At 38.9% G+C, this 25575-nt stretch overlaps 1 protein-coding gene across 2 annotated transcripts in view; it reads left to right on the forward strand.

The window, feature by feature from the left end:
* Positions 1-25575, forward strand: part of MCC (MCC regulator of Wnt signaling pathway) — a 188684-nt gene that overhangs the window by 148801 nt on the left and 14308 nt on the right. For both annotated transcript variants that reach the window (XM_014892038.2, XM_088157037.1), the window contains 8 exons: positions 4872-5018; positions 5316-5405; positions 6069-6217; positions 7900-8040; positions 9207-9307; positions 11519-11702; positions 18290-18524; positions 24679-24885. In XM_014892038.2, the coding sequence (XP_014747524.2) occupies positions 4872-5018; positions 5316-5405; positions 6069-6217; positions 7900-8040; positions 9207-9307; positions 11519-11702; positions 18290-18524; positions 24679-24885 (1254 nt within the window). The remainder of the gene's footprint in view (positions 1-4871; positions 5019-5315; positions 5406-6068; positions 6218-7899; positions 8041-9206; positions 9308-11518; positions 11703-18289; positions 18525-24678; positions 24886-25575) is intronic.

The raw sequence follows: 25575 nt of genomic DNA on the forward strand, positions 1-25575 counted from the left end.
TGCATTCTCTGCATCCTTCACTTGCATGGTATTTGCTTATGCAGCAGCATCTCCTCTTAGGTGTCAACAAAGTAGAGTTTTACTTCTGTTTCCAAGCTTGCATGCAAAAACTCAGTATTTAATTGGCCTTGTAGATACCAGGAAAAATTCCTTTACCATACTCAGTCGATCACAACAGACAATACATAGGAACTCAGGCTTTATTGGCTCTGGTGGTCGTGATATAGGAGAGGCTGAGGATCATCTGGCTGAAAATACTAACACTGAATGTGAAAGGTAAGGGGTTTTTTTGGCTGGGAAGGACCCTTACCACTCAGAGCAGCTCAAATTGTTACACTGGTGTTTGATTTGGCACAGATCTGCAGTGTGCATGAATAAATTAGAAAGTGGGAGAAGTTCACTCCCTGTGGTTTGTTGTACTTCATCTTCCTCCTCTGTGTAATAGGGGAAAGGAAATGAAGCAGTATTAAAATGCTGGGGGAGAAAAATGCTGTTACTTGAAGGGTTCAAAGTACTGTATGATGAAACAGGTCACGAGTAGGATAGAATGAAAAGAATCACAGGCATGTCCCTCATTTTAAACTGGTTTAGAAACAAAAGCAGCAGGTGTCCTTTGAATGTGGAAATCAGTGGCAAAACCAGGCAGTTTGTAGCTGTGGGTTTTTATTTAGGATATGTTAATGAATCATGTAGTTGTCACTATACATGTGTAAAATAAAAAGACTAAGAACATGCTTCTCAGAGTCATGGTTACAAATAATGAGAATATTCCACTGAAGTATTTTTCTATAGCCCATGATGCATTTGAATAAACATGTCTGTGGTGATTGTTAATAGCTTATAAGTCTTTCATAAACTGAGCATTGCTGTAGTGTGTCAGCCTCTTTTCTACCCTTGCTCTTTTATTTAGTTCTTAAGGTGATAAGAAATTACCCTTAATTTTTCACAATTTCCTACTCCAGTTCTCAACATTCACAGGAAAAAACTTAGAAATGCAACTCAACGGTTATTTCAATTGCAAAACATCAAATATTAATAAGTGACATTTCATGTTGCATATGTTTATATTAATAATAGGAGAACATCTGTTTTCTTTTGTAACTAGGCTATCCACTGCTCTGAAACCTAATGGATCTGTTGCCTTGTGTCTACTTAATGCACCTGCTCCTGCTCTTTCCAGGGTTCCAGCACTTATTTACTTCTGTAATTTCTTGGACTACTCCAGTCATTTAGAAGATCTTTCCGTTCCTTCTTTTCTGGATTTCACAGACATGTCCCTGGATTTCTCCTTTTTCCCTTCATTCTCAACTCCTTTTTTTTTTTTTTTCTGACCATGTGATAAGATCTGCTTGCCAGTCAGTTTTGACGTCATTTTAGTGCTTCAAGAGTTTATAGCAATTTTTAAACCCTTCTGCATGTTTCTGTTTTTAGGCTAGTATGATGCAAGGACTCAAGAAATTTTACTTTAAATCCTTCCTGGTTATTCCTCCACCCAAACTGAGAAATTCACACTCTTCCCATCTTACAGTGTAACTTTTTTGGATTTGTTTCTATACTTGTCTTTACCCATTGCATTTTGCCAATTTTGTCATTGATTTCCTGTAAGATACTCCCTTTCTCTCTCTCCCATTTCTAAGTTTATTGTGTCTTCTGTGCAGTACTGCAGTTTATCTTCATTCTATGAGTTAACCTTCAGAATAATTTATATTACATTGATAATGATGCTAAAGACTTGATAAAGGAGGTCAGACAATTTTTAATCCTGCTTTTGAAACCAGTCTTTTCATAACCTGTGCATTTACTAAACCAGAGAGGAAAATTGCTCTTCTGAATTCTGATTTGGGGTATTTTTTCTCTTCTTTTATAATTCTTTATTTTTTCTGTAGAATAGCTACCAGTGTGGAAAAGTACTTTCTGAAGAGATGGTACATACTCCTCTATTTACAGTGGAGGTTTTGGTGACCAGAAATAGTTACCTAATGTATCTCTGGGCAGTGTGGTAGGTAGGCAACCCAGTCATGAGATGCTTGGTGAATGTGTGAATTGTGAGATGGACGATTTTACAGGTTAGGCAAACTTGCCCTGTTATCCTGCTCAGAATTAGCATCCAGTACTCAGTGTTGCTAAAATTAGTGCAGTTATTTATTTATAGCAGTCAGTTCAGCACGTGATTTCATAAATGAAAGCCTGACTTAGTAAATACATCAAGAAGGACAGATAAGCAGGCTCATGGTTACTTCTATGGTACAGTATTAAGGCAGTGAGTTGCACTGATTTAATAAGTGTGCTGTGCTCTGAATTTCCTTCTTGAAGTTTGTCTTGGTTAATGTGCCCTCCCCCCAAGTGCTTTCAATGCATAACCAGCACAAAGTTCTTCCCTGAGCAAAGCTTTATCTGACTAACTCTTAGCTGTGTTCATTTCTCTTTCTGTTGCCAGTGTTGTTTTACAGATTTGTATGAATAATTAGCTTTGTAGTCCTGACCAATAGTCACTTCCCAGTAAGAAAACAGAATAAAAGAAACCTATATGCATCAAAGATTTGTGTCAAGCAGTCTTTGCATAAGTAGTTCTAAACTTCAGAGTCTATCAACACTTGGCGTTTAAGCAACTTTACCACTTCTTTCTTGGTTGTACTTAAATTTAAAATATTACTTGCTTTTGGCCTGCAATCTTCCAGGACTGGCTGCTGAGCATGGGTGAATATTTTAGCAATTTTTAAGTTGGACATGGAGGCTGGAGTTATATTGTATAAAGAATATATCCAAATGGTCTTCCTGTTTGTTTGCTTTTAAAGAGTGCTGAAACTTAAGCACTTGGAGAATTTAATTTGGAACAGTCTTGGTTGAAGGAAATAGTAATAAATGGCAGTTTTGACTTAATGAAGTTTTGAGGTTGCTGTTTTTTCCCAGGGTCAATGCCACAGTGCAAATCCTATCTGCACTGACATTCCACATCTGCAAGCAAAAATATGCATGTGTGGTTTATTTCAGGTTTATGCGTATCAACAGGCTGAAATTATTGGTTTGCACCAGTAGAGCACTTCTGGCCTTAAGGTTTGCATTAATGCAGCTTTACCCATGTTGAAGCTAAGTATGTGTGTCTGAACAAAGGAGGCCTCAGCTGCAAATACATAGAAGATACTTGCTATGGATGTGCACTTCATAGACTCTGCTCAGCTAACTTCATGAGATAATTGCAGTTAAGATACATAATTCTGGGTCAAGCACCCATATCCATTTTTCAGCAAGTTACTTTTCACATTGGGGGATCTGATTTGATATTTTGTGTACTTTAGTTGTTTGGAGTAATTTTGTTCAAGGTGTAGTACTCCTTCGCAACTGAACAGGGAACTTAGAAGTGCAGTGTGACTTTTTATGTTTTTATTGTTGCCACCTAGAGCTTTTTAAAAATACCATTTATGTAAAACACACAGGTAGTTTTTGGTTTTTTATTTTGTATTTTTTAAATACCTAAATATTCTTTTGACACAAAGTGCAGACAGTCTGTCCTTCAGTTTGCATACACGGAGGGAGAGGCAGGGATACTCTTCAGGAAATGGGAGCAGGCTGTAGAGAATTGTAGGAGGCATAAAATACTGCTTTGGTGACTGGAGAGCATTCCAACTTGAACTATTTCCTCTCTGCAGTAGGTTGAAGCATCTGTTGTGCAGAGAACACATGACTGCTGCTGCTCTTTCAAGCAGGCATTGATAAAACACTATCCAGATGCACCTACACCTAAGTCTAAGCTTTGATGCAACTTTAATTTTGGGGGTTTTTGACTGAGAGACTTCAGCTTGCTTAGTCTTTGTATCAATGCATTTAGTATAAAATCCCACCTTTCTTCAGACAGTAGGAATCACAGTGGTATTTCATGCTACATACCAGAGGAGATACCAAGTGGGCTGAATTTTACTTGACTGGACTTCTGATAAAATTTCACAAGTTCTGTTTTGTAGAGGACTGTACTGACAAAATCACATAGAAACCTGTGTATTTAAGGAAAACTGTGTTAAGGGGAATTTCCTCTTTAGATGGTTTCCCTTCACCTTCTCCCATCTCACACTCTGAGATCTGTGGGAAAAATGAGCTCTGTTACTTTACCTTGGGTCATAACTGTTACGATAGGCAGACCCATTTATTCCTGGTTAAGAATTATTCCAAGGTAAACACTGTAATCTTTAGCACAGCTATAGTTTGGTTCCTGCAGACCTTTCTTCTTTTTTTAACCTTTAAACTGAAAATCTTTTGACAACAGTTCTACAAGTATCTGATGTGTTGTGAGGACCATGCAGTGTTTGCAGGGTATGTTTACAAAGAGCTTTTGCAGACTGTTGGTTGAGTACTTTGCTGGTATTTTTTTTGTCTGTGCATTACTCACTAAATGGTAGCTTTAGTTGACTGTAGTTTTGAAACATGATTAATGTTTGAATTTCTTTAACCTTTAAATATGACCAAGTCATCATGTGATTTATTTATGTCAAGTGTTTTTTTTCAGCAGTGGAGTTTTCCATTAACAGGAGGATTGTCATTTGATTTGTTTAGCCATCATTATCTTAGGCTGGAGCATCAGCTTTACCCCAGAGAATGATTTCTATACCGATAGTACAGCTGAAACTTTGCGTAATTACTCTGCAGTGGTGTTGCATATTTCCACATTGCACATAGTTTAAAAAACTGATAGCAGTGGGATACTAAAATAACCTCCGCTCACTAGCTCCCCACATGAAAACTTTGCTGCCACCACAGTACAAAAATGCAACTTCTCTGCTAAAGCCAGAAGCAATTAGACTTGGCTAGACATTGAGAAAATCTGCAGACTAGTAAAAACCATAAACGTGTAAGAATCAGAATGTTTTGTTTTATTGCAGGTTCGGGAGCTGCAGACTCGGCTGCAGAGCGTGCAGGCCACGGGCCCGTCCAGCCCGAGCCGCCTCACTCCTGCCAACCGCCCCGTCAACCCCAGCACGGGAGAGCTCAGCACCAGCAGCAGCAGCAATGACATTCCCATTGCCAAGGTGGGGTTTGTGTGTTTGTAGCCTCTCTCATGACCTGGGAAAAGCAGGCTTCATTTTGTGCTGTGCAAGAGTGGGATTAACTGAGAGATGTTTAGGCTGTCTGGAGCAGATCCGCAAACTTGAACCGTGGAAAGGAATTAAACATTATTGATTGTAGTTGTCTCAGTAACAATGCAGGGCTCAGTTGTCTAGTAGTTTACTTCAGCTTTGCAAATGTAACTAGAGAACAGATGGGATTTTTGTGATCTCTTTGGGGTGTGGGCTGCTGTGTAACCTGTGCAGCATTCTGACTTACAGATTGCTGAAAGAGTGAAGTTGTCAAAGACAAGATCAGAGTCTTCATCATCTGATAGACCTGTCTTAGGATCAGAAATCAGCAGCATAGGGGTAAGGACTAAGAACTGTGTGCATGCGTGATCCATGTTCCAATAAAAGCATTGTTTTCTTAATAAAAATTAATATATGAACTATCTGAAAATACTTTAAAAGCTACTTTGAGCAAAATATTTCAACGAAGAATATTTTACCCAGTATTAAGATCTCATTTTCTCATAACTAGTGGCTAGAAATCATGCTTATGAGTGACTTCAAGAGGAATGTTTTGGAGTCAGTTCCACCAAAATATTCTTCAAGAAGACTCTCCAGTTTCATTTCACAACTTTCAAGCAACAGCGAACTGGATTCTGCTATTGAAATGCCAGTGTAAATCAATAACGCTGTTGTTACTGTGTGTTAATATTTGTTTTACTGAACAACTTGGCTCTAACCTTTTGCTAAGCTCTCAAGAACACACATAACTTGTGTAGTAGGCTTTTTAAATATATAATGAAATAGTGGACTTCACTCTTGGTTAGCAGAAGTTTAGAACAAAATGGCTTCTAAAATGCAATCTTGTAAATTTTCTATTCAATGTGAAATTCATAACTAAAGCTGAATAATTAATGCATTGAAGTGAGTGCATGCAAGCAAATGCAGTTCTCAATGCAGAAAGTGTCTGGGAGAAATCCAGTGGGTATCTGTTCACAATGATCTGTTAACTGCCTTGTGCAGGTGTCCAGTACCGTGGCTGAACATTTGGCGCATTCCCTTCAAGACTGCTCAAACATCCAGGAAATCTTCCAGACTCTCTATTCACATGGATCTGCTATCTCTGAAAGCAAAATCCGGGAGTTTGAAGTGGAGACAGAGAGATTAAATAGGTGAGCTGGAAAGTTAGATGTGCTCACACATGTTGTCTTACATGAGCTTCATGAAAGTTGACTGCTTTTTTTACCCTTTTTGAACACGTCTTAGTTCAGTTCCAGCTCAGCTGTGGTAGCTGCAGATAAACATGGAATGTGATTGCTAAAGAGGAGATTGAATCGTATGCTAAAGATTCTTTCAATGAGTACGAGTTTGTGCATTATTAGATCAGCACAGCACCTTCCCCCGTCTGCACTATGGAGTGTCCCTCTCTGTGGCTGACCAAGTAGTCATGGCATCCTTTTTCATAAGACACATAGCTCCTTGAAATAAGGACTCCTGTAATTTAGTCTGCATCGTTCTGGAATTAGCTTGCTTGGTTTTGTCCTGAAGAAACAGAATAATAGCATTTAACTGTCTCAGTAAATGTACTGATGCATGGTGATGTGGCACCTATACCAGCAAATAGGTTTCTGTCTGCAGAAGAGAGATTGCAGCTTTCTGGTTGCAGTTAAAATACTGCTGGATGTTATCCTTTATCAAGCTCTATCAAAACCTGTGGTTTTTGTCTTTTCTGGCACATAAAATCAAAAATGTAGATCAGTAATGTGAGAAACGTGTCTCAGCATATCTCTAGCCAAATTCTGTCTTCCCCACAGCTAGCTCAAGTTTAGTCTGATCAGTACAATATCTCTTTTTGTTTATAGCTCATGTTTTTGTAGTGCTGGAAAACGTGATTCTTGTTTTCTTTTTTTTTTTTTTTCCTTTTTTTCTGAACACTGCACAATTACGCTTTGACAGCAGGTATCATTATAGAAGATGTCAAGATACAGAAAGTGACAGTTCTAGCATCTAGAAAGTCAGGGCTTTATTCTGGTAACTGAACATATGGTATACTAGCCCTTCTCGTTCTTCTTTGTCAAGAAGTCAGTGATTTTAGAGTCCTTGATGGCATGGCTTTCTTCATTAATTATCTGTGCAGGGTTTCAAATTGTTTGTCTCTCTGGTTTTAGCATATATCCAGTTTTTGATGTGTGGTTCAGTTGTCAGCAGAGAGAAAAAACAGTAATACTGATACTCAGAATCTTCATTTTCATGTTCAGGGTTAACTTCATTGAGGAGGATATTACAATTAAGCTTCTGTTTGGCTTTTGCCAGAACATTGGGAAATTATATTGCCCCACTGAAACCTCATTCGTAGTTTGGAATTTCCCTCTCTAATCACAACCCAAACGTGACTTCAGGTGGAACAGTTACTCTGGATTTTCAGAAGAAAGGAGGCATTTATGCAACTGCATGATCCCTGCACACACCCGCAATCACACTAATGAATATGCCATTTAAAACAAGTTGCAGCAGAAAGTGAGGAATGAAGGCAGCAAAATTGAGCAAAAGGTTAATACGAAACTGTCTTATGCAGTCTTATGGCTGCAAAACAAGGGTACAGCTTTCTACTTATTACTACTACACAGGGTTATGACTACATTTTATGGGGAAGAGAAGAGGATGACCTAAGAGAAATTTCTATCCTCTTAGCTTTTGTTAAGGGATACAGAACTGATGGATTTTGCCATCTTCATTAAAAAATACTTGTGTAGACCAAGAAACCTTTGTTGTTTCAAAGTACGATTGTCCTAGAATTTTCAGGACAGTGACGGCAAGGTAAGCTTGAAGGTTGCTAATGACTTGGATTTTGCAGCCGTATTGAACACTTGAAATCCCAGAACGACTTGCTGACAATAACACTGGAGGAGTGCAAGAGCAACGCAGAGAGGATGAGCATGCTTGTGGGCAAGTACGAGTCCAATGCCACAGCCCTCAGGCTGGCACTGCAGTACAGGTATGTACAGGGGGCTCAGCCAGGAAAAGGGAGCTGGGGGAGACTTAGTAGAAGTGTTTAAGAGTGAAGTTTTTGGTGTGCCATAGTAATACTGTTTATTTTTTGTTTCCTCCCTGAAAAAGCACCCCTTTGGTTAAATTAGCTGACGAACTACCCAACTGAAGTTCATCCTACAGTGTATTACCTCTGTAGTTGACCAGTATCTAACAGCAATGTAGAGGTTTATCTCTTAATTCTCAAATACTGAATTAACATTTGAATTAGAGGTTGTGTGTAGGCTCAAACTGTCTTGCTGAATCCAACCTTAAGATACAGGTTCTCTGTACCTTTTTCTGTACCTTTCCCAAGACTGGTGGACCAGAGAGTGTTATACTCCAAATAACTCAGAATGACTTTGTATTTCTTCAGTTGGAATTGTGGATTAATGGCTTGGTATTTGGTAATAAGTATCTAAATTTGCATCAAACTGTTGCAAAAATACAGTGTCACTTGACTGACACCTTCAACTGCAACTAATTTGGGACAGGCAGCTTTGGTCTTGGAGCAAATCGTGTGCCTTTTAAGGAATGTATTCTTTTGCTATCAGCCTTGAGCAAATTGCAATGAAGTGTAAATTGCTAATACTATATTAGTATGGATTTTTAAGAACATTAAAATGCCACAGGGATTGTGTGACTCATAAATAGAATTGGAAGCTGTTCTGTTGTAAGGAGGAACATCTTACAACCAGGACAGAGCAAAAAGTATTTTTCTTGCAACTTTTCTGCTTATGACCCTTCGTGCAGTATATATTGTAGAGTATAGAATACTGTATGTTATATAGTAAAAAGATCTGGGCAGAGTGTCTCAAAGGGATCATCTTGACCACTGTTTGTATTGTCACCTGTTTAAAACATGCTTCTGGAGCCTCCTTTATTTCAGGTCACTCTCTTACTTTTGTTTTGTTACATTACTTGGGGCCAGCCTGGCACTGTTATAAGAATGGGGAGACTGCTGAATGCTTTTGATAGAAGCTATGTGTATAATGTTATTTAATATCCCTGCTGCTAGACAAGTAGTAGAAAATCATGCAGTTAATCAGATACCTCTTTTTTGTTGTTGTTGCAGGTATTGTTCTTCTTTAAATTGCAGTTAATATTTTGTATGGTTTTTGTTTTCCCTTTCAGTGAACAGTGCATAGAAGCATATGAGCTGCTGTTGGCATTGGCAGAAAGTGAGCAGAGTCTCATTCTTGGACAATTCAGAGCTGCAGGTGTTGGTTCTGTTGGTAAGATGTCAATGAATCACTTAAGGTTTTTTTGGCATGTCAATTAGCATTAGAATTGTTTGTAATGGTGAATCATCTCATGACCTATTACTTAAGAATGTTCTCCAGTCTTTTCTTGGTTTTCAACTATTTAAATTATTTTGCACACCCTAAAAATAGGGGGAAAATGCAATTTAAATTCAGCTGTGTATGCTATCATGAGGAGATGTCTTTTCTGGCAGGGGTGAGATTGTTGTAGGCATGCAACTGTACAGAGTGGAATAATTAAACAATTCTTGTGAGCACAGGTGGCTTAGGGCCATACAGCTGTGGTAGTTGCAAGTCCAGATTCAGTAAGACTGACTCCCCAGAAACAGTCTGTGAATAACTGGGATTAAAATTATACAAAGGTAGCATTGAGTAGTTACAAATAAAAAAAATCTAAAAGGCTGTATTTTTTCACCCCATTTTACCTTTGCTCTGGAATTTTAAAAGATTCTATCTTCTGTTTAGCCTTTATGTTCTGGATTTTTCTTGTTTCGTGGTTAGTTAATCCTCTGGTTTTTTAATATGCTGCCTGCCAAGTAATGGAACAAGCCACCATCATAGGTACAGTACAGTTCAGAAATTTGAAGCTTGACATTGCTGCTGGCTCAAATCTTCTGATGGAAAGAGGTGATTACATAATGAAATTCCAGTGTTAGTAGTTTCAGTCCTTTTATTGATAGAAGAAGGCAGTCATAATAATCATCAAGTAGGAAGAAGCATTCAGAAAGAGAATAGCTCTTCATACTGTGCTGAGGCATAGCAAGTGCCTGGTGTGTTAGGAGTGCTGGCTTCTCAATAGAGGGATGGATGTCTGAGATTTTCCTCCACCTTTCTCCAAATTCTGTTCATTCCTTTCTGCAATGTGCTAGGGAACTTTTCCCAGCTGACAGAGAACAGTGAGTAACAAAAGTAAATTTAGGCTTGGATTTTCTATTCCTGTAGGTGGTAGAAAGAAATCTTATACGGGAGAAATACTTCAGGTTTGAGGAGAGTTTCATCTGATGTGCATTTTATGAAAGAGACTGTAGTTAAATTTTTATGTAGGTGTCTGTCTACAGCTCTTAATTATGATATTATCAGTTACAGCCCTGAGATAGAAATAGTGCAAATTTCCCATTACACAGCACAGTATGGAGGAAGTTGTGTATGGTTTATGTACCTTTACTTCATTATGAAATTTGATTAACAGACCTAGATAAAATAACTGATTTCTGGTTTGAGGATCAGGCCAGCTTTAACATCTCTGGAATGGAAAATCCATGAGAGTTGTATCACTTAAACTCAGTCATATCCAGCTTCTCTTAACAGAGCATTTACCTTTCCTTTCTTCCTCGTTAATGTTACTTGTAGTGCATGCACTTCACTCAGCAAGTGTGAAGTACAGGTACTTGACTTGAACAAGGATTAAATGAAAATCCAGCACAGAGCAAGCTGTTGTGTTTTGCTTAAGTATGAATATATTGTAGCTTAATCTCAAAATACATTTGTAGATTTTCTGTGCAGCTAATAACATGTCTTAATTTAATGGCTTGACTGCAACTGGAGGACTGTAGGAGTAGTGACAGTGATGGTTTCAGTTCTGCTTCTCCAGAAGCTTACCAGTCACACAGGTGCTGTATAACCACTAAAAATTATAGCAATGTAATAAACCAGGGCTAGTTTTCTTTTGGCTTAGTATGCATGACTGTAAAATGTGAGAGGCTGCTTCTAAGATGCAGGGCAATTCTTCTCTATGGTCAGGTAGTCTGTAAGAAGGTGTTCTGGCAAACCACCAGGCTTGAGGTCAAGGTGCCTGTGAGGAGAAACTCTGGAGATGACTACACTGTGAAACCACACTGCACCGACTGGAGTAAGAATTGTAACTGAGGTTGAGGCTTTCCCATTGTGTTCATAATTTGAGCATCCAAACCTATGGTTAATGCAGGGTACACACCATTACAAACAGACAAGCTGAAATCCTGCATCACTTAAGCCATGCTGCCTGGAGCCACAAGTACCTGGAGCTTGTGACTGGGAATGGGGTGCATTCAGGCCAGTATCCCAGTTACCACTGATGCTCACAAGGAAATGAAGTTGCTTTTATCTCACAGATTAATTGTCATTGTCTTGGTATAAACTGAGAGCAAGTAGAAGGATCTCTTGCCTTAATTTTTGTGTCTGAAACATTGTTTGCTTGAAAACTAGGGGACCAGACAGGTGATGAAAATGTCACACAGATGCTTAAAAGGGCTCATGACTGCAGGAAGACAGCTGAGAATGCAGCAAAAGCCTTGCTGATGAAGCTGGATGGGAGCTGTGGGGGAGCCTATGCAGTCACAGGCTGTAGCGTGCAGCCCTGGGAAAGCCTGTCCTCCAACAGCCACACCAGGTAACTGCAACTCTTCTGCTCTCCGAGTCTCCTAATCTTTGATTCCGGACAAAAAGTTAATGTTCTATTGTATTGGCTGAGCTACCTCCCCTCACATCAGTCCTTTGGCTTCTATGCTTTGATTTGTAAGTCACCATGCCTCAGTGGTCTGATTGTCTTTGGACTTTGAGCAGCTCCAGCCAAGAAGAGTTTTGTATAAATTTGTTGCAAATGGGTGATTCAGAACTTTGGTCTTCTCATAAAGGGCAAAACCTTTACATTTGTTTTACTATAATGACTTTCTTGCTGTTTTATTGGAACTCAAATGATGCACTTGTTATTCATATCTATTGTATGTAGACAGCATGGATGTGTGGAGAGCCAGAGATCTGAATCAGGCCTTCACTGGCATTGTGGAGTGCTCAAGAACTGTTTTCTAAATGTTGCAAATCTAGCCATTCTGTTTTAAACTATTTCCTATCCCTTTTCCTTCTTTACCCTTTGCAGCGCTCCAAATTCTTCTTTCCCATCTTGTTCTTTTCACTGATGGCATGGGATAGATTGGATTCTTCCAGGAAAGACTGGATATTGCAGTTTTTCTGAAGACCTATAAAATAATGAAACATAGATGAGCTATTACTGCAGAAGTGTTCCAGTTCAAATATATCTGCCAGCAGCTTCATTTTGAGTTTTTGCTTGCCTGTGGTGTAATTGTACTCTGCAGTAAATATGTGTGCTTGTGTATGGATACAAATTTGGCAAGTGTCCTGGATAAATATAGATGAACATTTTTCTCTTTAAAAGTTATTTTTGTTTCTCAGATTTGCTCTGAAACTTCATTTTAATTCAGTTTTCTAGCCAGTTCTTTATTCAAATCCTGTCATTTTTTTGACACTTCAGAAGTTTATTTTAGTACTGTATCATTTCCTCTTCTTGCTGATGCCTCCTCCAAAGGATCTTATTTCCTGCCGTATGACTGGCAAGGAATAGCTAAAAAGTGAGCAAAAAGGTAATCTGAGGGAACAGGATCCTAACGTGAAGTGAATTTTAATGTTTTATTCAGCTTTTTCTTGGTGCACTCTCACTGCAAGAAAGCTGTGTCTTTACACAGAAATGATTGTGACAGCATCTGTGCTTCTAGCACACTAATCACACTTTGTACTGAAAGGATTTAAACCAGGCCTGGAAAGAAATGACACGAAGCTGTTTCTTGTTTTAACTTGGCTTGCTGTGTCTTAGGCCATATCTACACCTGTGTGTGAACATGTTGTTGTGTCTACATGTAGTAACACCTCTACCTAAGCTAAGCTTGTTTCTTGAAAGGGTAATTTTCAGATTTTCAGAACTACCTCAGTGTTTTTCTTCCTTGTGAGATATGTGGCATGCAGTCAAGGTATAGTATTATTTCTTTTCTTGAAAACAGTATTGACAGAGAAGAACTGGGGGGGAAAGGGATTGCTCCTGTTTCAGTGTTTGCTTTCCTAAGCAGGCACTGAGAAGTATTTGATAGGAATGTAATCTCTACAGCCCTTGCTTGCTTCAGCAGAATTTTTGGGAGGATAAGAGTCTGTATTTGTGTCTGTGTTCATTGGTGGTCAGCTGGACCGGTGTGTGTCTGTGTGTCCATGTAAGGTGTTGGCTCAGTACATACAATTTCAGCAGAGTATGTTTCAAGTGGCATAGGATTTAGACTTTCATCAGGATAGACTATGTCATGAATGTGAAAATGCCAATTTAAAGTTCCTATGTGAAAGATGTTTTAGCCTGAGCCATTATTACCATTGTAATACTTTTTTCTGGTGTGGAGCAACGTATTTTGCTGAATGAGGTAACTTCAACAATTTTTTTAAATGTATGTGGAACATAAGCTGTTGTCACTCACTCAGAGGTCACACAGCAAGTCAGGAATTTGTGACATGGGCACCCTGATCTGATTGTCACTCCCCCATGCTCAAAGTAATTTATCTTTACCTAAGCATACATATCAATGAAAATGTTTTTGAAACTTCAGCTTCTCCAGAAAGTATAAATCTTCTTTTCTTTTGTTGTGTTCAAGTGACATGTGGTTAGAGGTGTTTTCAGATTTTTTTCTTCCTGTGAACCCTGTCTCAAAAGAGAGGAATCCCCTGTTCAGCTTACAGACACATGACATTGTGCCAGCCCATTGATGGAAAACCTGTCTTGGTTTAAAAGGCATACATTTCTCGATGTTTATATCACAGAACCATCAAGTTTTGAGGATACCTTCAAGGTCATCCAGTCCAGCCATCACCCCAACACCACCATAACCATCCCAAAACCTTATCCCCAAATGCCATCAGGGTTGGTGGCTCCACTGACTCTCTGGGCAACTTGCTCCAATGCCTGACCACTCTTGTTATTGAAAATTTTTTTTCTAATATCTAATCTGCACCCCCTCTGGCACAATTTAAGGTCATTTCCTCTCTGGCTGAGTGCTATGTAAACCACCCACACCTTGGGGACCACTATGGAAATATTTTTACAGTATTCAGTTGAAACATACTTTGAATCTTGAAAACTTATTTTTGTTGACTTCGATGTTTCAGTGTTACATGTTTTTAGATAAGTATTGCTACCTTTTCCTTTTGAAACTAAATTAATGAAGTGGTAGTAGGATGATGAAAACTATCCTTTGCTGAGACTTGTGACAAAGGACTAATTCTCTCTGTTGTTTGAAATTCTGTAGAATGTGGATTTACAGTGGAATTGTTGACCCATCTTGGGCTTTGACGTTTCAGATGAGATTCTGAATGTCAAATCACTGAACATGTTACTGAGAGTAAGTGCTTGGTGAGCCATTAGTGATGAGTGGCTGAAGACTATCAAGGGGAGCAACTGAAATGAAAATAAATGAAAGGCAATGAAAGAGCATCCAAATTCATTCGACTGGCAGCAGCACCACAAATATGTTCCCAATTCCGTCTTTGAAAATAGGAATTGGTTTGCAATATAGGTGGAAGTCATGATTATTTTAAATGGACGGAAGCTAAATATAGAATGTACTCTGCCAACAAATTTTGACTGATTGCGCCTTTGGAAGGAAACAAAAGGGAAGAAGCCCGGTTGTAACACTGACTGAAATAGTGCATTTTATTCCCTGCTGTGCTAGTAAGCCCAACCTTATATCTGGGTTCATGGGAGGACAGATCTGGTCCCTTATATGCAAAGGCAATTTTTTTCAGTATTATGCAGTGTCACAAAATATCTGAACTCAGTCAACAGTAGGAATATATCTCTCGTCAGAATCATCTCAGGTTTCAGATAAGTTGGTGACAGACAAGATTATCTTGGCTGAGGCATGTAAGTAAGTTGTTTGGAAATGTCCAAATAGATATCTCAGTGTTATCTGTGTAGCACTTTGTTGCTGGACTGAAGCAGTCTCAGAAGGAAGCAGGGCAGTTTACCAAAGGCTGTGATTTTAGCTGTTGTTTGGCCTTTGCCTGGTTGGGGTATTTTTCAGTTTCTCTGGAAGTTACTACCTTCTGGCATTGTGCTGTACAGATCTCAAAACAGAATGTTCAGCTAGAAAGAAGGTGTTTGGCCTATGTTTATTATGGATTAGCTGCATTCTTTAAAGCATGAGGTTGTGTGCAGTTATTCAAGCAAGTTTGTGGATTCAGTTCTGACAGCGCTAATCTCAGTTCTACCAACTGTATTATCCAGACCATTGCTTAATTGCAAATATATTAATTTATTGACTTGAATTTTAACAGATAAAATGATGGTCATGTAGGGTTTTATGGATAAATGTTTGTAGTGTGCTGAGACTACTCACAGAGAAGTAGTGCTGAAAGCCTCTTTTATGTCCATCCACCGCATTTTATATACACACACTCATGCCAGCAAATAAGACTGACATTATGCTGTACCAGTCCATATATTTTCCACAAATTGTATGTGAAAATTATTTTGACGTCACCCAGGCATGACATCATCATAAAAGACTTGAGGAATGAAGCTAGTGTGAAGAATAGTTCTCTTTTCTTCTTCTGATACAGCATCCGTGAGAATGGGCAGATTGATGTTGTATTCCCTCCAGCTGTGATGAAACTGTGATCCTTTCTCTCTCCTTACCTAAACACTTGAGAAATGAGAAACTGCACATCTTTTGCAACAGTTTCCTGTGGTTTTTGGATGGATGCATTATACTGTAAATGTTTTCCTTTGTCCTGATTGCTGTTCAGAAGGGAGGGCAATATCAGAAATTCAGGATGAAGTGCTCACCAGCTGTCATGCCTTGAAGAGAGCAGTAGTGAACCAGCACTGTGGCTGTGAGAGCTGTTTGGTGAGGTTCTTGGGGCAGTGCACCCTGGCAGAGTTGCTGGGGAGATCAGAAACACTGCAGTGCTGTTTCTATCCCTTCTACCCCAGCTGCTTCCAGTCTGCTGGGTGGGGTTGTGCTTCTAAATGCAGGGGTAGGGTGAAGGTTCTTGTCCTCTTCTGTGCTGGCTGAGACACAAGTTCCTTGCTGAGCTCCCTCTAACTTCTTTAAAAAAAAAAAAAAAGCAAACTAGAAGAAGAAGAAGCAGCTTGATAGCAATTCACCAGAGGAGCCAACTCAGCTGCAGACAGGCAGGCAGCCAAGACTGAAGTAAAACAGCCTGAGTATCATTGGCAGCAGCCCAGACTGCCTTCCTCAGTTTGGACTGCACTCCCCTAACATATATGTGCATAGCTGTGCATCTTCAAGGGCCAAAATCTGTGAATATGCATGGAGTATGATGTCCAGCTCAACAGAACAATAAACTTTTAGCATTTTTTGTTCAGGTTTCATTTGCAGCAGGAGGGCTGGGTTTTCTTTCCTTTTCAAGCAAAAACTGAGATGAGGTCTCTGTGCCCCAAGATTTGAAGATTTTTTAAAACTATCCTTCCTCCAACAACAGCTGTTTTACATTTAATCCAGAAAAGTTCTACAAATGCAGTCTTTGGGTGCTGAGGAAGAAACTTACAACATGACTTCAGTACAGAATTAATTTTCACATTGTTTATCCTCATTATTTTTATATAAATGTCTAATTCAGCAAGATGCCTTTAGGCTCAGTGAAGTAGGATTTAGTGTTTCACGATTTTCTAATCAATAAACAGTATGAGAATAAAAATTTGTTTCAGCCTGAGAGGGTTTCTAGGTATATAGGTACTGAGTGCTCTTAAGCTCCACTGCAGAAGGAAATGGATGAAAACAAAAGCAAAGACAAATTTACAGTTGTATCGACTACGGCAGGCACCTCTTAACCCTTGGAAAGGAGGGAATAATGTGAAATTAACATAGAACTGTAGTAAAGAACCGATATTTCATGATTTTAAGAAATCTTCGTAGACCTGCCAGTTCTGTATCTTCTCAAAGTCTGTGCTTGGAATTTGTGGGAAGAAGGGCAATTATTTGAAGCACTTTAAAATCAATGTAGCTTTAGCTGAAGTAGAACCAAAGGAAGGAGAAAAATCAAGCCTATCTTGATAGACTTCCCCTTTGTGCGTGCATAATATTTTTGGACATCATCCTGGCTCTCACAGCATCTAGCGGGTGGGATTTTTTTTCTTAGTACAAAAATGTTGAACAGCAGTGCAATTTGATACAGAAAGTGATTTATTCCCCTGCTGATAACTGAGATCATCTAGCATTCCAGACAGGCACAGTTAATGGATGACTTACCCCTCACCCGGCAGCTGATTACAGGACCTCAGGAGACAGCAGGCAGCTTTGAGTGAGTCTACAGAAACAACATGGCATTTTATTTTCCTTTTAGTGTTATTGCAACTATATTCAGTCCTGGAATGCTGTAGCTGTGTCATTCTGGGCCCCCTGCAGCACTGGCATGCATGGAGGTGGGTAGGCAGGTTCAGCCACCATTGCTCTAATTATTTGTTACCCCTTTCTGCCATTTCTGTGTAAACACTCGTAGGGCAGAGTAATGGGCCTTCGTTTGTTCAGAGGATACACCAAGTCTTCTACAATTACTTTTTATTAGAAGTCCTGCTACTCTATTGGTTAGTTTTAAATCACTCTATCCCAGAAGGAATGCTGAGGAGTACACCTTCACATAAAGTGAAAGTTTTCCTGGCATCTGCCAGTGGAATTTTGATCAGGTTGATTCCTAGAAGTATCCATTAAAAAATATCTGAGGTAATACCTGTATTGTCATCAGCAGAGATAGATCAAGTCTGGGTTCATTCTTTTTTCTTAGCAGATGCTTCTTCTTGAAGATAAAGACTCGTGTCTGAGCAGCTTGCTGTGCTATGTTATTGCTAAAAAGTCTAAAGTACCCTTTTTTTCCCCTTTTTGAAGAAAAAAAACCTCTTTTTTCTGAAGAATACCACTTCAGATAAAGTAATTCAGTTAGACATCACTAAATATCTGGCTTTGCAGAGAAGTTGTCACATGATTTAATTTTCTCGTGCAGCTTAGAGAATTAATTTCTGTTCTAAATTTGTCACAGCTCGCATTGCAATGTCCAGTCCATGCTACATCTGTGTCCTTTCTATGAACTTTTAAGACTCAGATGCGTTGATGAAGTATTGGGAGTATGATGTAAAAATCAAGATTTTGTTTCAAATGTATTTTTTTCTAATACCATTGTTTCTCTTTCCAGTACTACCAGCTCAACCGCAAGCAGTTGTGACACAGAGTTTACAAAGGAGGATGAGCAACGGCTGAAGGATTACATCCAGCAGCTGAAAAACGACAGGGCAGCAGTGAAACTGACAATGCTGGAGCTGGAAAGCATCCACATTGATCCCCTTAGTTATGATGTTAAGCCACGTGGAGACAGCCAGAGGCTGGACCTGGAAAATGCAGTCTTGATGCAGGAACTCATGGCAATGAAGGTATTTTATTCATAACCAGGAGGGGAGCTACTCTGTTGGCAATGCCCCTGTGTCACAAAACTTCCTCAGTCATACATATGGGAGGCTTTGATCGTGGTCACTGGATAATATAGGGTAACTTTCTTGTAACATATAATCTGGACTGAAAATCCAGTAGTCAGAAAGTGACAGAAGACAGTGCATTAACAGTGATGAGCTATGTGTGTTCTGAATTAGGAGAATCTAATCTGTGTCTCTAAACTTGGAATGCTCTTCTCGACAAACCAGATGCTCTCTCGCTGAGAGATATGGCAGCTGAATTGCTCAAGGACGACCAAAAACCATGATTCAGCACTTCCCAAGAGACAGTTCATTACTTAGGAGCTTACAAATGTGCATCATGAATATTTGTGAATTGAATCAGAACAAATTCAGCTGCTTTTAATACTGGTGTGGGAGGAGGAATGATCTGTCAGATGTCATCCCTAACACTCTCTGGCAGTTGGTCACAACTCCTGAGCTGTTCTAGGCACTGTGTTGCACTCTGTAGCTCAGTGCAGAGTCTGAGCAAAAGAGTAGGGTATGTAATGACTTGCATTAACAGAGGGTTTTGGAGAAAACCCTGGTTTATATGTTCAGCTGTAAAGATGTGATCTAGGAAAGCTGATCTTTACCAGCCAGGTGTACAGCTTACATAATTTTAAGTCTGTGTTCTGTATTGCTTTTGAGAGGTGAACTAAAACATAGGAACATACCAAAGGCAATACAAGTGTATGTCTGCATTCCGAATTCGTCTGGTTTTAGTTCACTTTAGGTAGGTTTAATTTCTGTATTTTAGCAAGTGCTGATTTAGCCAACTAATTGCAGACATGTTAAGTGATGGTATTGAGTGGGACAGCAAATCCTAATCGTTTCATAAGCTTATAAAGTTATAGATCTTTCTTCAGATGTGCTGCTTCTGGCTAAGTGGTAGCCTAGTGATAATTTTGTTCTTAGTGGTGCTGCTTTTCCATGACAACAGATACTGTTTTGCAATAATGCAGTCATTATTCACAGTTCAGAAAAGATTGCTTGTTAGTGGTTGGGAGATGTAAAATTATGTTACTTGTTTGAATACATACATTGTGGCCAACAGCAGTATATTCTCCACAACTAAAGCATGCAAGATGTACTGTAAGATGATGGTAGATAATTACATGTGTATTTCAGATAGCACACTTTCTCCTTTTTTGCATCCAGATCTTCCCTGAAATCTCTTGTATGCCATTCTTACCTCTGTTTTTAAATTTTAACTTCTTTTAATTTATTTTCCTAATATTAATTTAATGTAAAGGTAAGGGCAAACTGCAGAGCTGTATCCCTTGTGAGTAGTGCCCTTGCCTTCCCTGACTGTCAGGAGCACCAGCAGTTGCATATCATAATTTCTGGTACACTTTTGAGTGCTGATAATCCTTTTGGTCACACAACAATCATCTAACTTGTTTATGGCACACAGCATCCATTTGGCTGGACCTGGCACACTGGGTTTTCACTGCAGGAATTGCCTCTAGAAGAATATTTTCTTATTGATTGGGCTGTGTGTAGTGCATACAGAGTAGACACACATCTTGCATAGGTGTCTGAAGTTACCAGCAGTCCTTTGTAGTTCAGAGAAACTGACAGTGCTGTTATTCATTGTAATTTCTTGTACTTTGCTGGAATTCACTACTGTGGGAAAACCTTACACTTGTGAAATAGACATTGTGAAAACTCAGATTTGTCAAGTGTGTTACCTATCAGCTTCCATGGTTGTTGCTGAGGTCTGCATTACGCTTCCTCATCTGTTTGTCAAGCTAGAATAGAGTTGAACCTAAGGTCAGGACTCATTTTGCCTGAGTATATTTTTTGTATCAATTATTTGAAACATGTATCTTACACAGAACAGCACATGCATCTGCTTCTTTTTGAGACAAATGGGGAATTTGGATTTCCTTACACAATTTTATTTAACTTGAAGCAGATGGATTACAGAAGACTTCATTGTTTAGCATTTTTAATTTGTTCTCTCTCTCCTATATTCTTAGCAAGGGTGATAAAGCTGGACCAAGCTACTCAATGATTTCCTGCATTGCTGGGTCTTACAGTCTCTTACTGTATTCCCAAAACTTTGTTCTGTGTTGTAATCTCTGCCGCATCTTTTGGCACCTTCCATTTCTGATTTCCAGTAAAAACCGATCATCTCCTCAGTTTGAAATACCTTTACAATGGTAGTTCTTCATTATTAATTAGAAAGACATTTGAGGGTTGTTTCTCTGCTGCCCTGTTTATTATTTTTTTTTACTGATCCAGGGCGTAAGATGCAGTTGTGTGAGGTCGTTGCTCGAAGACAAACAAAGGAACTTCAAAGATCATGAGATAAAACCGCATGTTTTATTGTTCCAGACCCTTCTTAAATAGAAGCTGGAATTCCTCGGCTCATGGCAGCTGATCAGTTGGGAGTTTGGACTGCCCAGCTCTCTGACCAGGGAGGTGTCTGCAGCTTAGGATGGAACGTCATTGAAATCTCTGTTTAGGCTTGAATGTATCCTATCATTGTTCACCTGGGGGCCTGTTGATGAGACCAGGCTAGCTGAACTGGGTTTCTTATTTATGGCCAAATTATTTGCCCAGCTAGAGACCTGCTGTGCTGTGACAGTTGTCTGCCAAGTACGCCTGTAAAATTCAATTCTTTGCTTCAAGCAATAATTAACCATGTTTCCAAATACATTTTCGTCAGTGATTTGTCATCATTCAGTGGTCTTGCTTTGAGGTCAGTTGTTGTCATGCCCCAGTTAGCACGGAGATTACTTCTGGTGGGTGTAAATAACTCTTGGTTTACAGCCTTTCTGCATTTCAAAAGGACTTAATCTTAGATAAGAAGTCTCAGCTTTCTACACCGATAATTTTTCCTCTTTTGTGTACAGGTGTTGATAATGTTAATCATGATGTGCTCTGGATGGAAAATGTTAAGAGTTCCATTGTCCACCTTTGCTACAGCCATTCATGCTCTTACAGATTTGTATAGTGAAATACAGTTAACTAGAGAGTGACATTTATCTGCTCTGATATTTGTTTTAATTCTGAAGGCTGGTACATCCCACCTTGTTTACTGTAGTTCTCCTGGAGTCATGACTTTTTGTGACTTTAAAAACTTTTTGCAATGTTAAGGGTCCTACATGACCAAGTCAAATACAAATTTTGATTTCGAGAATTCGATGGTGTTTCTGATTATTTTGAATCAGTTTTTAATTTTCATTAAAGTTTTTGCCCAAAATCAGTATTACAGTATGGCTTCAAGTACAAAATATCCCTCAATATTCAATTAATGAGTCCCAAAATAACTGCTGGATTTAATACCTGCAGCTTGTAAATTTGCATGGATTGTCTAAGTCTTCTGCAGTCCCCTAGAAGAGGGACACTTGCTACCTCCTCGTTCAGGGCTTCATTTAGTGAATGCCACTTGTGCACACACTCTGAAGATTCAGGTGTGTTGAACTGCAAAAATGCTTCACAGCAACCAGAAGCTGGAAGAAAAGGGAAACAGTAAATATATAAAGGTGACACTATAGTTTCAATTAAATTTAGATGCAGTCTTTAGAAAACATATTTTAATGGAAAAAATTGCTGCATATTGACTCTGAGTAAACCTGAACTACTTGAATTTTCCCAAAATGCTGCTGCCACTCTGCCTCACACATTGCATGGGTTCATACCAGAATCCTCAACTGCAGTTTGAATTTTTAACCATGTTCAGCCTTCCCATTCCCTCCTTTTCCTTCTCTGTGAGCCCCTGTAAGACATTGGCTGACACAAGCTTCTTAACTTTTCCCTTGCCAGTTACATTGTTTTGACATGAGAAAAGTAACATATGGGAGGTGCATGATACGTCTTCTGGGACAGGATACGAACTGCTGAATGCATATATGATGATCTAAGCTTATTGTCTTCATAAACAAAGGAGTTGAATATTGATCTTCAAATTTATTTTGAACTTGGATATATTAAAATAAGTTAAAATTTTGAAAAAAACAAATTAATATCTTTGCATGATGAGAAAAAACTGTTACACAGATTGACTGTTGTAGTGGATAAATTCACCTTTTTCTTTTAGGAAATAAATGTCTCTTATTTCTGGGCTGAATTTTTGCCTAGCTTCATCTTCTAGGCAATAAAGATCTTGTCATGACCATCCCACACAGACAGCCAAAAGTATCTTTTATTCATGTAAGTGTCAAAATACTCTGTTCAAATCACTTCTCAACCTTCACTAAGAAGGCTAAGTAGATTAATGGCTTTAAAAGTAGAGGCTTAAAAAGTTAAATTCATATACTTGAGTATATCAGACCATCCAGTTCAACTCCTTTAACAGAATTTCCCCATCATTATTTATCAGTATTATTTACATTTTTTACTGTTGACAAAGGCAATTAATGGTAAGTTTGCCTAACAACTAAATTTGTGTAAACCACATTGAATGAAACTGGTGGTTCTAACCTTCAGTTCACAAACAAGCTGATGAATAAATCAGTGACCTTAAAGCTCCTACAAACCTTTCCAAGCCCCTCAGGGTTTTCAAGATACAGATTTTATTTTTGCATGGTTGGTGATTCTGAATAAGACAATGATTACCTGTGATGATTATAACTGTGATACACCTGTGTGCACTGCTTAGACTTAATCCAGACAGCAGATTTTTGGTGGGAATAATGATTCCCTTCAACATAAAAAGTTCATCTAAATATGTGTAGAGGTTTATTTCTGTATAACCTTTGTTAATAATGGCTATAATATAAACAGCATTATTTTTGAACAGTAAGGCTAAATACTTCTGTTATTTTTGTGATTAGAGGGGTTTTTTTAATAAATAGTGACTTGTTCCTAGGCTGGCCACACAACAAGAAACTTCTGTCTTTCAGAGGTGGTTACACAGTGAACAAGTCCAGAACAGAAATGTAATACAGAAAATGTTTGCATCAAGTTAGTATTCACTCATTAAGTGATCTCAGGCAAGGCAAGCTAAACAGTGAAAACAAGATTCTAGGTTGGGGTTTTTTTGGGTTTTGGGGTTTGCTTGTTTGTTTGTTAGTTTTCTTGTGTGGTTTTTTTTTGTTTTGTTTTTTGTTTTGTTTTGGCAGTCTTTTATTTGTTTAGTGGTGATTTTAAGCACATAATGTGAATTATGTATTACTACTATCTCTTTAACGGTTTTGTGGATATTGGGTTTTTCTGGGTATATAAAATAGCTAGGCATTTTGTACAAGAAAGATTTCTGAAGTGTTGTTAATCACAAAGAGCCTTCTGGTTCAGGACTAACCCATCATTTGCTTTTCACGAGAGTCTTGGAGCATGTACTGAAAGAAGGGTCATCGTGCTCATGCCCTGCTCTGAAACTTCTGCCCAGCACTGTCAGATAGATGTTAAACATCAGAGCAGCAGAAGAATTGCACATAAGGAGCTCTCAGAACTGAGCTTCTTTCTATCAAGTACCAGTGTCTATCTTCTGTGGACTGTATTTAGGGACGAATATAAGTGAGTGCATTTTTCTGTCAAACTCAAGTTGTGTATACTTGGGATTCTGGCCACTGAGAGGTGGGAAATTACGGATGGACATCTGATGGTGCCATACTCGGTAGCTCTTTTTGACATAACTGATTCTACCACAGAGGCTGGTATTACAAGGCAGGAATATGTAACCTGTGTGTGCTGTCCTGGTCTCTCAAACCCCTTCCACTGTCATGAGGCTAATAATTTCATATCAATAAGAAACTGAAATCTTGCTTTCAGGGAGATGTTTCACAATGTCATACACTTCTGCTTTTAAGACAATGGTCTCTGAAGGACAAAGTAGAACCAGAGAAATTGCAGCAGCTGTAGCAATTCTCTCAGATCCCTGATAGTCTAATTCTAATTTTGCTTCTGAGCTTATTCCCAAAGATGATAAAGGGGTGGCACAGTTCATCATATTCAGACTGAAGATATACAGGTCTTTTGACAAATACGCAGTGTGATTATAAAAAGTCATCTGAATGCTGATAGTTTTCTCAGTGAAAAGAATACTTAGGTTGTAAGAGCAGAGGAAAATCTTGTTTAACCTCATCTTCCTTTAGGTGCCTAGTCCCATAAAGTAATATGTGGTAATACAATGTTTCTTCAACAGGAAGAGATGGCAGAGCTCAAGGCACAGCTTTACCTACTGGAGAAGGAGAAGAAGGCTTTGGAATTAAAGCTGAGCACTCGAGAGGCCCAGGAGCAGGCCTACCTCGTCCATATTGAGCACTTGAAGTCTGAAGTGGAAGAACAAAAAGAGCAGAGAATAAGGTCTCTCAGCTCAACCAGCAGTGGAAGCAAAGACAAGCTGGGCAAGGTCAGGAGTCAAGCGTTTCCAAAGTTGTAAACATCGTTAATTAAACTCCTCCCAGCCCTTTTGCAGTCTTTAACATGTTAATCATTCTCCTCTTTTGTCTGTATGCAGATCTTTTTTCTCTCTTCCCCAGTTGTTAGGTGGCTCCTTCCATGGTGTAACCTGAGGACTTGGCAGGATTGGTGTTAAGCATGGGCTAAAATAAGGGTGTTTTGAGGAGTACCACAAGGCCAGTCTTGCCAGATATACAAGTCGAGCATGTGTTTTGCGTGTTGCCACTCACTGGTAACACTAGAAGGGAGTCTAAGCAAAATACCATTCTCCCATAAACACAAAATGTGCAAACATTAGCACTCATTTCTATGCAGCATTTAGAGCATTGTAATGACAATCTCTTTCTTCAAGTCAGATTGTAATAATTTGAGAATGAAGACTCTTCTCCCCTTAATGCAAAATAAACAGATTTCTGTATTTGCAGTAATAATTTGGGTTAAGAAATAGATACTTTGGAAAAATTTGTTTTGTCTTTTTCAGTGCTGTGTCCCCAGAAAATGTCAATAGTGTGTTCAAAAACAAAAACCAAGTGATATGTCTTACTTGCTTGTTCCTGGCAATGCTTCATCTCAATGTCTTGATCCCAGTGCTTCTTTGTTTCATGTGGTGTCAAAAGAAATATAAGGAAGGCAGTGGCAG

The sequence above is a fragment of the Sturnus vulgaris genome, chromosome Z, assembly GCF_052056855.1.
Source record: "Sturnus vulgaris isolate bStuVul1 chromosome Z, bStuVul1.hap1, whole genome shotgun sequence".
NCBI classification, from domain to species: Eukaryota; Metazoa; Chordata; class Aves; order Passeriformes; family Sturnidae; genus Sturnus; species Sturnus vulgaris.